This window comes from Ambystoma mexicanum, chromosome 9 (assembly GCF_040938575.1).
Source record: "Ambystoma mexicanum isolate Mex_15411 chromosome 9, UKY_AmexF1_1, whole genome shotgun sequence".
Classification (NCBI taxonomy): domain Eukaryota; kingdom Metazoa; phylum Chordata; class Amphibia; order Caudata; family Ambystomatidae; genus Ambystoma; species Ambystoma mexicanum.
The window spans coordinates 819,303,659-819,317,352 of record NC_090931.1 but is presented as its reverse complement, the minus strand read 5'-3'; the positions used below and the strand labels follow the sequence as shown (position 1 = coordinate 819,317,352).

Here is a 13,694-nt window from a genome sequence, read left to right as displayed (position 1 = left end):
CATTGTTCAAGCATTGAAGAACCCAGGGGAAGGTAGTCACCCTCTGGAATCCATTTTTTCCCACCTTGAAGACCATTTACTTTTGGAGCTATCCTTTTTTTTTATGAGCAAATTGTTGCTAACATCAGGCTAAAGACATTTCCCTAATCACTTTGTTATTTTGTTTATACTGTGAGGTTCAGGATAGACGTTTGGACATAAGGACGGCTTTTGATTTCTGACATCCTGACACGGACTGTTCCTTAGTTTTAGTTTGTTAGGTAGCAAACTCCTCTTCGAGCAGGTTCAGAGAGGTATTTTGCCAACCCATTTCAGTTAATAAAAGTCTTTGGCCAAAAACATGACGATGCTGTGTCCGGCTTTCAATTTGGACCCCTCACAATACTTTCCCACTGCCTAAAAGGGAGTGGAGTAGATGTAAGCACATGGTATACTAGTTAATTCATGCTGTTGAATGTTAGGCAGAAACATGTGCAGTTCCCTTAGGGACCACTGCAAAAGATTTAAGACTACAGGTGTTTGTCAGTAAACCCACTTGGTAGCAGTCTGTACCACACAGATTCACTTGGTAGCTGTGGCTGAGCAGTCAGACTTCCCTCAAGAAGAGTTAGGCAGTATATAGAGTGTACACAATAGGTACAGAGATACAGTAGCACAAGCAAACACTGACCAGAGCTTTGGTGTAAAAGTATATAATTATTTATTTAAAGACACACTTGTAAATTACACTAGCACAAAGAGGTAAATAAATTCAGCACAAAGTCACTATTATATATATACAACCCTAATTACTTATTAGACAAGTCTTAGTGAGAAACACCACTTATTTTCAGACAGAGGTGAGCGCTCAACATCAGATGGCACACTAATAAGTTATTAAAAAGGGAGGGAAAAAGGCAGAGTTATGGAAGCACACAAATTTCAATACTTTTTAAAGAACCCCAGTAAGGCAGGATAGGCAGAGTTCTACTGGAGAGCAAGGAGGTCAATTGCAAGGCCCACTCTTGGAAAGAGCAAGCAGAAGGGGTCCAGGTTCACACAGTGGGGTTATGCCCAAAGAGTCTTGTAGATAGTTCACACACAAAGAATGAAATTAAAGTCAGGAAACGTTAGCTAGATTGCCCCAGGCCAGCCCAGGTTAGAAAGTCGAGGCTTTACTGTCAGCCCAAACGATCTGTCGCAAGAGAAGCCAGGTGGGACACAGTACCTTAAGTGGGAAGGAAGCTCCAGCGGGGGCAGTTGTTCCTGGCAGCGGGTGCAAGTCAGTGTTTCGTCCAGAGGAAGAGGAGGCCTCGCCGTGGAGGAAAGATGAAGGTCGTTGCACTGCCAGGGAAGAAACCAGCCGCGGAGTTCTTCGGTTAAAAGGTACTACCCTTCGATTTGCGGTAGTGGTAAACTGTGGTATTCCGGTTGCCAGGATGCTTGGCACGGGCAAGGCGGCCACGAGATGCTCCAGGAAGGTGAAAAGAAGGCAAAACTGGTTATCCCCACCAGTCAAAGGAAGAAGACTCTCCGGACTGGAGATCTCCTCGGTCGTCGGGAAAAGTGGTGAGACGGTTCAGCAGGGCTCCACCGGTGGTGTCGTTGCAGGTCGGCTCAGCTTCTCCCTCCTCGGATTCTTAGGTCCTGTGGCGACTTCTGAAGTTCCAGTCCCCAAAACCCTGCTTTTATGCAGCAAACCCCCATTCACTCAGCCTAGCTGTCAATCACACATGCTAAGTGGTGAGCCGGCCGGCTCACCACTTGGGCCAATCACACAAGAGTGCGACTTGAGTTGCCTAAACCCCATCCCACACACCCTGTGGTACCCAGACAGAGTGGCACCACTTTTGGAGGCTTCTGTGGAGAAACCTGCCAAAAAATGGAACAAAGGGCTCGACTTGGGTTGGAGTCACAGAAGAGAACACAAACGCCATTTTAGAATCGAGTTCTGGCAAAAAATACCAACCGGTGAATTAATATTAAATAAATAAACCGGCGGAATGTTCGAGGCTATAGGAATTAAATAATTAAAGTTGGTAGCCTCGAACAATGGGAAAATCCCATAGAGAAATATTTGCGGTCAAATATAATAAGTAGTATCCACTGCCACCAGCCAAAACTCGATCAGGGGGGACGGAGACATGGCCCCTCGAACAACAGACCCCGGGGCAATCGAATTGCCCCGACCAGTACGTCCACAATTTGATGGTTTGTACTGGTTTCTGTTCATAATTTGGGACTAGCAAAGCCAATGCTGACTTTACATGCCCTGGGAGACAGAAGTCAGTCCCAGGGTATGGAGTCTACGTTGGGGGGTCGCTACGACACACCCTGGGTTACGGCACGGAGGGTGCTGTGTAACCCACATCAAAAACACATGAAACCCTATGGAGTAAAAGACCCCATAGCCCATAAAACACATGGAAAGAGAAAGGAACACCTCAAATCATGTCTAAGAGTGGGAGTAAAAGAGTCTCACTCTTAGCAGGAGAAAAAAGTAAACCCCAAAAATCCAGCAAAGCTGCTGGGGGACTCACTAGGTTTGGGAAATTAGCCTTTACAGAGAATTCTCCCTAATATTGACGTAGTTTAGAAAACCAATTATCTCAACTCATTTTTATGTTGGCAAGGCACACAAAATTTGGGATTGGTCCATAAAGCAATACTTCTTAGGCCCCAGGCTTTAGAGAGGTCACACAAGTTATTTGTCCGATAAAAGTTCTAGGTAAAATTATTTCATTCCTAGCCCTGAGGAAATTCTTTTTCATCAGATCGGGAAATAGCCTGATGAAAATTCATGTCAGTTCGGGTCCCACATGACAAGCCACTGCCGCCGTCTGGTGCGGTAGGTATAGATAGACATACATAAGATCCTCCAAATGCTAGCCTCAGGACCAGAAATCTCTTACTTGCGGCCATACATGGCCCACTTAATGACCCTCCACCCATCCAACTTGAAAGTTAGACACAGGACTTTGTCACACCACCCACCCATGGTTTAATGACCATCTGTCAATAATGGCTTACAGTTCTCTCATTTCATCACTTCATATAACCTCATAAGCCGGATATAAGACAATATGAAGGGAATGGAGGGCAGCGATCAGCAGGAGCAAAGGGAAGGATTGCAATCCTGCAGAGACATAACATTTTTATTTGTTAAATATCAAAGTTGCCGAAAACGGTGGCCAAAATCCCAAAAATAAAAGCACAAAGATTACAACATCCTGAATGCCAGAGAAAATCAAGATAAATGCAAGCAAGGTAGGTCCTTAAAATCGGAAAAGCCATATGTAAGTGGTAATCGGTATTCATCCCTGTTCCCCTTTGTCATTGCACATCCAATTTCTCAGTTCCAGAAGACCAGCTTACCTTCAACACGATGCAGATATCGTCCGTCCTTATGGCACCGGCTCTACACATGTATGTTAGGCTAGAAATGAATAGTAGATGCAGAGTCAAACTCATATCACATAATGTCATCTTAAAAATAATCCATAAAGTAGCATCAGTAGAACACAATCTCAATCTTCAAGTGAAAGAGAATAATGTATAGCACACCTGCAAAACCCAACAATGTTTTAATGGTTGAATGCTGGCGAAACTCAAATAGGTCTAGGGTTTACAGCTAAATAAGGCTGGTATGGTGCTCAGGGTAGAAGTTAAAAATGAAAACTGTACACCAATTTACACTACTGTGTAAGCAAACAACTTTAGATGTATCAAAAGCATTGTACATCCGGTACCAAAATATTATATGGGCATGGTGGATTGGAGCATTGCAGTGGTCAAAAAGGACAAATATCATGAAACTCAATTCAGCTTGCAATGGACACCTAGAACGAAGGCAGCAAATGGGTGACTATCACCACATGATTTATGCATGGCTTTTTGGGTTGCAGCATCCCTTTTTAAAGACAAAACACTTATCTTTGTGTCCACCCATATTGAGGATTGTTCGCCATGACTGTTCACATGGTTTCTCCCAGCCCTGTGCTCAAGGTGTGAGGGAACGTTCTAAAACTGGGCAGACCAGTTTCCCTGGCTTACCGTGTGTATGTTTGAACAGTCAAGATCAACTCTCAAGAAAGAAGTTAGGGAGGTACACATACAGAGTAACACAGTATCACTTGAATAAAACGGATGTCCAGACAGAGCTGATTATTTATTTATTGCATTTGTTATACGCCCAAACCCATGGGTACCATGGCGTAGGTTACAGTAAAGCTTGAATCTCTGGTTACAGTGAAGGAAGGCGTTATTTTTCAAACATGAGTGGTGTGTGATACAATTGAGATTGTCGTAGGGTTACAGTATGCTTAAATCTCTAGTTTCAGTGAGAACAAGGTGAATACATTTCATGCAGCTTAGAAGATTTATTTATGTATTTATTGATTGATTTATTAAGCGCCTTACGCCAAAGCGCTGTACAAATGAACAACATAATACATAAACAAACAATAACAGCTGAAGCAAATACATAGTGAACCATTCAACAAAAACAGTGAAAATAGCAATTAACTGAGGGGAATCGGTAGGGAAGGGGAGAGGGAGAGGATGGGAGGGGAGTGGTGATGAATGGTAGGAGGAGGGAACGGGGAGGTTGAGAGGGGGCGTAGAAGAGGGGAGGAGGTAGTTAGGGGAAAGAATAAGGAGGGGGGAATCAGGACGGGGGGAGGAGCTTCAGGGAGGGGAATGGAGGAGGAGAGATTTAAGGGAAGTGTGGAATGTGGTGAGGGTGGGGGTAGAGCGGATAGCAAGAGGGAGGGAGTTCCAGTGTAGAGGTGCTAGGAGTTGGAAGGAGCGGAAACGGAAGGAGGCACAAGGGGAGGGAGGTACAGTGAGAAGGAAATGGTCAGCAGACCGAAGGGGACGGGAGGGAGAGTAGAAGGAGAGAAGGGAGGAGAGATAAGGGGGAGCGAGGCCATGGAGAGATTTGAAGACAAGGCAGAGAAATTGAAATTTAAGCTGGGAGTGAAAAGGAAGCCAGCCATAGTAACAATACAGTTACATGCATGGTAGGTACAAGACATGATTTAGTATTCGATTTTAGAATTTATTGAAAAGCCACATTTTTAGTGCCTTCTTGAAGCACTGGTGGGATGGTTCAATTCTAGAGTGAGCGGGGAGCGAGTTCCAGATTTAAGGAAGTTAGTACTGAGAAGCTACTTACACCTACCCTAGTACTTTTGTAGCTCGGGACGAAGAGTTGAGAATGGTTGTTGGATCTCAGTATTCTCGTGGCCTTATTAAGGGAAATAGCCTTGTTGAGGTAAGTGGGAGCTTTCTTGGAGATACATTTGTGAGTGAGACAGAGTGTTAAAAATAATTCTAGCTTTAATGGGGAGCCAGTGAGCTTCTCTCCTTGTGTTAGATATTTGGTCAGATTTCTTTAAGCCCAAGGCTGCTTGCAGCGCTTTATTTTGCAACAGTTGGAGTTTTGCCAAATTGGCGCTCGATGAGTGTTAGGCAGAAACCTGTGCAGTTCCCTTGGGGAACACTGCAAAAGATTTAAGACCACAGGTAGAGCAGTAAACCCCTTTGGTAGCAGTCCGCACCACCCAGATTTACCTGGTAGCTGTGGCTGAGCAGTCAGACTTCTCTCAAGAAGAGTTAGGCAGTATGCAAAGTATACACAATATGTACCAAAACACAATAGCACAAGCAAACACTGACCAGAGCTTGGTTTCAAAAGAATATAGTTATTTATTTAAAAACACACATAAGTAAAAACACTCTAACAACGAATATGGTAAAAACACTCCAACACAGTTATAATGAAAGTAAATTCAATCCTTTCTCCTATCTAGACAACTCTAGGTTAACACCACTTAATTAAAACAGAGGTGAGTGCTTAACGTTAGATGACACTCTAGTATTTTCCAAGAAAGGGAGAGAAAAAGCAGAAATAGGTTAGACACACCACTCTAAGGTCCAGAACACTTGCAATAGGCTTAAAGAAGAATAAAGTCACAGGTGAGCAAAAGTCACTAGGCAGGGCCCACTCTTAGAGTAGCCGGAGCGAAAATGTGCCCAAGATCACACTGTTAGTTAGAGATTCAAAGTCTTGCAAAGAGTCAAAAAGAGTTTAGAGTGGCTCAGAAAGTTTAGCCAAAGTGTCCCAGGCACTCCCAGGTTCGAAAGCCGGGGACTAAATCTACCCCGTACAGTCGGTAGCAAGGGAAGCCAGGCGGAACACAGTACCTTAAGCGGAAAGGATCCTCCAGCGGGGGCAGTTGTTCCAGGCAGTGACAGCAAGGCTCGACGTCGGTCAGGGGAGAAGAATATCTCGCTGAAGAGCAGAAGAGAAAGGTCGTAGCACTGCCCGGGAAGAAACCAGCCGCGGAGTCCTCCGGTTAAAGGGTTGGTACCGACTTTCGCGGTATGGGGGTAAAGTGTGGTATTCCGGATGCCGGGGTGCTTGGCACAGGCAAGGCGGCCACGAGATACCTCAAAAGAACGGAAAGAAGGCGAAAACTGGTTGTCCCCACCAGTCAAGGGAAGGAGCCACTCCGTTAAGAGTTCTCCTCGGTCGTCGGGAAAAAGTGGTGAGACGGTTCAGCAGGGCTCCACCGGGTGGTGTCGTCGAAGCAGGTCGGCTCAGCTCTTCCCTCGTCGGATTCTTGGTCCTGTGGCGACTTCTGAAGTCCCAGTCCCCAAAGCCCTGCTTTTATGCAACAAGCCCCCATTCACCCAGCCTAGCTGTCACTCAAACATGCTAAGTGGTGAGCCGGGCGGCTCACCACTTGGGCCAATCAGGACGGAGTGCGACTTGAGTTACCAAGGTAACTCAGTCCAGGGTGCCTAAATCCCCCTCCACCCCTCCTAAGTACCCCAGACAGAGTGGCACCACTTTGGAGGGCTTCTGTGGAGAAGCCCGCCAAAAGTGGAACAAAGGGCTCCACTTTGGGTCAGAGTTACAGAGGCGAACACCAACGCCATTTTAGAATCAAGTTTTGGCAAAAAGTCCCAACCGGAGTTATAAAAATAAATATATAAACCGGCGGTATGTTTAAGGCTACCGTAAATAAATAATTAAATGTGTTAGCCTAAAACAATGGGAAATCCCATAGGGAAATATTCGCGGTCGAATATAAAAAGTAGTTTCCACTGCCACCAGCCAAAACTCGATCAGGGGGGACGGAGACGTGCCCCCTCGACTAACAGACCCTGGGGCAATCGAATTGCCCCAGCCAGTACGTCCACAATATGATGGTTTGTACTGGTTCTGTTCAGGATTCAAGACTAGCAAAGTCTTTGGTGACTTTACATGCCCTGGGAGACAGTAGTCAGTCCCAGGGTATGGAGTCTATGTTGGGGAGTCCCTAGGACACCCCTGGGTCACGGCACAGAGGGTGCTGTGTGACCCACATCACAAAAATACATGAGGCCCTATGGAGTAAAAGACCCCATAGCCCATTCAACACAAGGTTTGTCCAAGATAACACACTTCAACATGTCCAAGAGTGAGGGTAAAAGAGTCTCACTCTTGGCAGGAGAAAAAAATTAAACCCCAGAAATCCAGCAAAGCTGCTGGGGGACTCACTATGTAGGGAAATTCAGCCTAAACAGAGAATTCTCCCTAACACTCGCCCCCCCCAGACTAAGGGACAGGAGGATTTAATCCACTCCTGGATGAACCTCATACCTCTAGTCGATGATATACATCCTAGAGAGTCCATCAGCATTTTGATGGTGACACCTTGACCTATGTTCAATGGAGAACTCAAAGGTTTTCTTCTGCAAGCTAACGGACCTACAGACCCTTTGAGGAACATCAGTCTTTTTGTTATAGGGGATCTGGTTGACCAGTCCCTCAGAAGTTGGTACAACTTCTGAACCTAGGTTAGGCTTTTTGAAGGGGTCCTTATAAAGGATTCCCTTAGATCTAGAGGGGCCTCCAAGGTTCCTCACCACCTCTCTTGTGGGAGCAGGTTGGGTCTTAGGCCTCTTGGTTGGAGGGGTTGGGGTTAGGCAATGTACCTGCTTCCCCTTCCTCTTAGATCTACCCTTACCTATTTTAGGAGGTTCCCCCCTAATATTAGGATTTGAGTTGGGGTCTTCAGTAGAAGGTCCAACAGTCTGAAGGTTGTTGGCCTTAGACTTTTCTTTTCTGGTTTTCCACCAGCACGGAGAATTACCAGTTCTCTCAGAGACAGATAGGGGCCTAGTTGGTCTATCCACCTCTTCCTCAGAAGCAGGGGGAGTCAGAGACTCTGAGACTAGGGGAACAATGATGGAGCTTGGTTGGGGCGCCCATGTTCCTAGCATACTATCCTGAAATGGGCCTGGGTTAGAGGTCAACTTACTAACACCAGGGCTTGTAGTGGGGTTCTCAGTAGAGGGTCCCACAGGCTTAGAAGGGTCCTTCAAGGTAGCCTGTCTAGCCAATTTGGTTAAGTTCTGCTTCTCCATACTGGGAGGCCTGGGGGTATGTGACACTACTCCTAGAGTTCTTAGGTCATTCCCTAACAGGACCTTCCCAGGTACCTCAGTCTGAACACTGACAGGGATCCTCACTGTCATGTTGTTACACTGAATGAGGGCTGGTAGGATAGGAACCATTTGGACAGGGCCTCCAGACATCTTAGTGGGACCTTTGGGTGCTTTGGCCACATCCTCAGGTTGAAAGAAGCTTTCATCCACTACTGTTCTGCTGGCCCCAGTGTCTCTCCTGGCAGGAGTATCCTGGCCATTGACAAGAACACTGTCCACATAATACACCTTAGAGTTAACAGGTAGGGAGTTATACACAACCCTATTCTGGGGACTAACCAGACCCATAGGCTCTAAGTTTACAGTTGCTTGAAGACCCAAGGGTTCTTCAGCAAAGAGTTCAAAGTGGGCACTAGCCATCTGTACTTCATCCTCAGGAGTGAAGGCTAAGGAGACTGTGCTGATCCCTGCAGGTTTACCCTTGCACTTGGGATCTCCTTTGATATGGTCAGTACCCTGACAGACATAGCATTGTCCAAATGCTCTCTGGAAGGGTGGCTTGCTCTGACCTCCTTCTGGCTTGGGGCCAGAAGGTACACTAGCCTGATTCGGTTTACCCTGGGGCTTACCCTGGTTATTTGGTTGTTTGTGGCCCTCTTGGGTATGGGAGGTATTAGAATTCTCTTTGGAGTCCTTTTTAGGCTGTTTCTCCCCATCCTTCCTCTGAGTCACCCCAGAATCCTTGTGAGTGGCCCTGTTGGCAACCCACAAGTCAGCAGCCCTAGCTAGCCTCCTAGGATCCAATTCCTGTGAATCAGCCAAGTGCTGTCTGAGCTCAGGAGAGCAGGCATCATAAATTGACTCCAACATAAAGAGATTTCTCATCCCCTCATAAGTGTTCACCTTGTAACCCTTAATCCATCCCTCTAAGTTTTTCAAACATTCACTCACCCAGGTAGCCCAAGGGGTACCATCATGCTTTTTGAGGCTCCTAAACCTCTTAAGATACTGGGAAGGGGTCTTCCCAAACCTAGCTATCAAAGCTAGTTTCACACATTCATAGTCCTTCCTATCCTCCTCCCCCATCTCCATTACCACATCAGTTGCAACAGGGGGAAGCCTAGAGAACAACCAGGTGAGTAAGTCATTTCCTGTGATGTTCTGGAGCCCATGATTATATTCAAACAGAGACAACCAATCCAACACATCCAACTTAGGCTCATACATACCAACCAATTCTTTAGGCATCCGGGGTCTTTTAGGACTGGAACTTCTAGAGGAGCCAGAGAGAGAAACATTCTCAACAGATAATTTCTTCATTTCTAAGTCATACTTGAGCTCCATTTCCCTTAGCCTTAGTTCTTTGTCAGTTTGAGCATTAAGTTTCTTATACTCCAATTCTAGCTTCATTTTCTCCAGTTCAAAGTACTGAGGACTAAATGTGGGACCTGGTAAAGGTCCAGTAGGCACAGCAGGTAGAGCAGGCAGAGGCCTAGGGGGGACAGTTACAACAGCCTCACCCTCCTCTTCTGACTCTTCCTCAGAATCATCAACATTTTGCTCCATGTTAACTTCAATACTGTCATCTACAGTTGCTGGAGTGGTAGGCTCCTCTGAACCATCACCCAGACTTTGGTTAGCTAACAATCTTTCAATCAGCTCCATTTTCTTGCCCTTAGTCAGGAGATCCTTATGTTTACAGAGCACTCTTAAACAATCAGCAGTTTTGGCTGCAAGGGACTCTTGACTATAGCTTTCTATAACTGACATGTTAGAGGTTTTACTTTTTCAGTGCTAAGCTTTGTGGTTAGTTGCACTAAGGTATCTAAAGCACACTAAAATGTATACTCAATACAAATCCCACCGCTGTACACCAGTGTTAGGCAGAAACCTGTGCAGTTCCCTTGGGGAACACTGCAAAAGATTTAAGACCACAGGTAGAGCAGTAAACCCCTTTGGTAGCAGTCCGCACCACCCAGATTTACCTGGTAGCTGTGGCTGAGCAGTCAGACTTCTCTCAAGAAGAGTTAGGCAGTATGCAAAGTATACACAATATGTACCAAAACACAATAGCACAAGCAAACACTGACCAGAGCTTGGTTTCAAAAGAATATAGTTATTTATTTAAAAACACACATAAGTAAAAACACTCTAACAACGAATATGGTAAAAACACTCCAACACAGTTATAATGAAAGTAAATTCAATCCTTTCTCCTATCTAGACAACTCTAGGTTAACACCACTTAATTAAAACAGAGGTGAGTGCTTAACGTTAGATGACACTCTAGTATTTTCCAAGAAAGGGAGAGAAAAAGCAGAAATAGGTTAGACACACCACTCTAAGGTCCAGAACACTTGCAATAGGCTTAAAGAAGAATAAAGTCACAGGTGAGCAAAAGTCACTAGGCAGGGCCCACTCTTAGAGTAGCCGGAGCGAAAATGTGCCCAAGATCACACTGTTAGTTAGAGATTCAAAGTCTTGCAAAGAGTCAAAAAGAGTTTAGAGTGGCTCAGAAAGTTTAGCCAAAGTGTCCCAGGCACTCCCAGGTTCGAAAGCCGGGGACTAAATCTACCCCGTACAGTCGGTAGCAAGGGAAGCCAGGCGGAACACAGTACCTTAAGCGGAAAGGATCCTCCAGCGGGGGCAGTTGTTCCAGGCAGTGACAGCAAGGCTCGACGTCGGTCAGGGGAGAAGAATATCTCGCTGAAGAGCAGAAGAGAAAGGTCGTAGCACTGCCCGGGAAGAAACCAGCCGCGGAGTCCTCCGGTTAAAGGGTTGGTACCGACTTTCGCGGTATGGGGGTAAAGTGTGGTATTCCGGATGCCGGGGTGCTTGGCACAGGCAAGGCGGCCACGAGATACCTCAAAAGAACGGAAAGAAGGCGAAAACTGGTTGTCCCCACCAGTCAAGGGAAGGAGCCACTCCGTTAAGAGTTCTCCTCGGTCGTCGGGAAAAAGTGGTGAGACGGTTCAGCAGGGCTCCACCGGGTGGTGTCGTCGAAGCAGGTCGGCTCAGCTCTTCCCTCGTCGGATTCTTGGTCCTGTGGCGACTTCTGAAGTCCCAGTCCCCAAAGCCCTGCTTTTATGCAACAAGCCCCCATTCACCCAGCCTAGCTGTCACTCAAACATGCTAAGTGGTGAGCCGGGCGGCTCACCACTTGGGCCAATCAGGACGGAGTGCGACTTGAGTTACCAAGGTAACTCAGTCCAGGGTGCCTAAATCCCCCTCCACCCCTCCTAAGTACCCCAGACAGAGTGGCACCACTTTGGAGGGCTTCTGTGGAGAAGCCCGCCAAAAGTGGAACAAAGGGCTCCACTTTGGGTCAGAGTTACAGAGGCGAACACCAACGCCATTTTAGAATCAAGTTTTGGCAAAAAGTCCCAACCGGAGTTATAAAAATAAATATATAAACCGGCGGTATGTTTAAGGCTACCGTAAATAAATAATTAAATGTGTTAGCCTAAAACAATGGGAAATCCCATAGGGAAATATTCGCGGTCGAATATAAAAAGTAGTTTCCACTGCCACCAGCCAAAACTCGATCAGGGGGGACGGAGACGTGCCCCCTCGACTAACAGACCCTGGGGCAATCGAATTGCCCCAGCCAGTACGTCCACAATATGATGGTTTGTACTGGTTCTGTTCAGGATTCAAGACTAGCAAAGTCTTTGGTGACTTTACATGCCCTGGGAGACAGTAGTCAGTCCCAGGGTATGGAGTCTATGTTGGGGAGTCCCTAGGACACCCCTGGGTCACGGCACAGAGGGTGCTGTGTGACCCACATCACAAAAATACATGAGGCCCTATGGAGTAAAAGACCCCATAGCCCATTCAACACAAGGTTTGTCCAAGATAACACACTTCAACATGTCCAAGAGTGAGGGTAAAAGAGTCTCACTCTTGGCAGGAGAAAAAAATTAAACCCCAGAAATCCAGCAAAGCTGCTGGGGGACTCACTATGTAGGGAAATTCAGCCTAAACAGAGAATTCTCCCTAACAATGAGCCTAGCAGTAGAATGTTACAATAGTCTAGTTTTGACAGTATCAAAGCTCTGCAAGAGTTGGGCAGTTTTGTGGGGTCAAGAGCTGGCATCAAGATTATAAACATACGTTTTGTTTCATAAAAAAAGTATGCATATGATGATGCAGGTAACAAATACTGCAGATCGTCTCTTGGTCTCGCTACCAAAATATTTGCTAAAGTCCTAGCTTTGCGAATACTGAAGTATGTTGCAGCACGTATTCACTTGGACCAGTCAGGGTTTCTCCCTGGAAGGTCGACTGCCGTGAATCTGTGTAGAAATTTTGCAAAAGTGGTCCAAATAGACCCCAAGGTTAAGGTGATCGGCGCCATATTAGATGGTGAGAAGGCATTGGATTCCCTCCTGTGGCAATACCTTTTTTTGGTTCATGAAGCAATGGGGCTTTCAGGCTATTTTCTGGACTGCATATGCTTACTTTACTCAAACCTGTCAGCTACAGTCCCTTACTATGTGGAGCAGGAGTGACCCTTGCAGTTGGACCAGCCCCAGCACCAAAATGTGATAAGGGTTTGCCAATTCTTGGGATAAGTTGGGCATGGAGCAATTCAGCAATATTGTACTCAGGGTTTCTTTTGTTACCAGAGACCAATTTGTGGCCCATAAGGGCGGGAATCTCTTTTACCTTTTCCAATATCATCGTACAAGAGAGGCCTTTCGTGCCTGGGTCCCTGGCTTCCGCCCAGAGCACAAGCCCTCCACTGTTTTAATACATTATAGTATCCATTGGCTGCAAGCATATAGTCTCGACGCTCTTATAAAAAAAAAATAATCTCACATTCGCAACACTCCAATATTAAATCTAAATGGGGAAAAAGCTTAGGGGTTGGACTAGAAAAGGCCACATGGAAAAGATCATGCTCTTACACTCACCAAGTGTTCTTGAATGTCGGATATAAATTGAATCAATTCAAAGTATTACATCAAGTGTATATCAACCCTGCTAGACAAGACACATTTGATCTGTCTAATAGTGGAGCCTGCCCAAATTGTGGCAGAGATAATTCAGATTTTCTACACTTGTGGTCCTGCCAGCTAATACAAACATTTTGATTCAAAATGCTTGCTGTAGTAAACATGGCTCTAGGTAAAACTATTCTACTTGAGCATCTAGTTTGTATGCTCAGGGGGTCCTGCGGCCTTCCTAAAACCTCTAGCAAGTTGTTGGCAATGTGTCTTCTATTAGCAAAGGTTTAAATGCTTCTCTCCTGGAAACACAAATCCCCACTGTCG

At 45.9% G+C, this 13,694-nt stretch overlaps 1 protein-coding gene across 7 annotated transcripts in view; it reads right to left on the bottom strand.

Moving 5' to 3' along the window:
* The window catches only part of ARMC8 (armadillo repeat containing 8), a 1,620,024-nt gene that overhangs the window by 893,476 nt on the left and 712,854 nt on the right, over positions 1-13,694 (bottom strand). For all 7 annotated transcript variants that reach the window (XM_069615827.1, XM_069615825.1, XM_069615821.1 and 4 more), the window contains one exon: positions 3,355-3,415. In XM_069615827.1, coding sequence (XP_069471928.1) covers positions 3,355-3,415 — 61 coding nt within the window. The remainder of the gene's footprint in view (positions 1-3,354; positions 3,416-13,694) is intronic.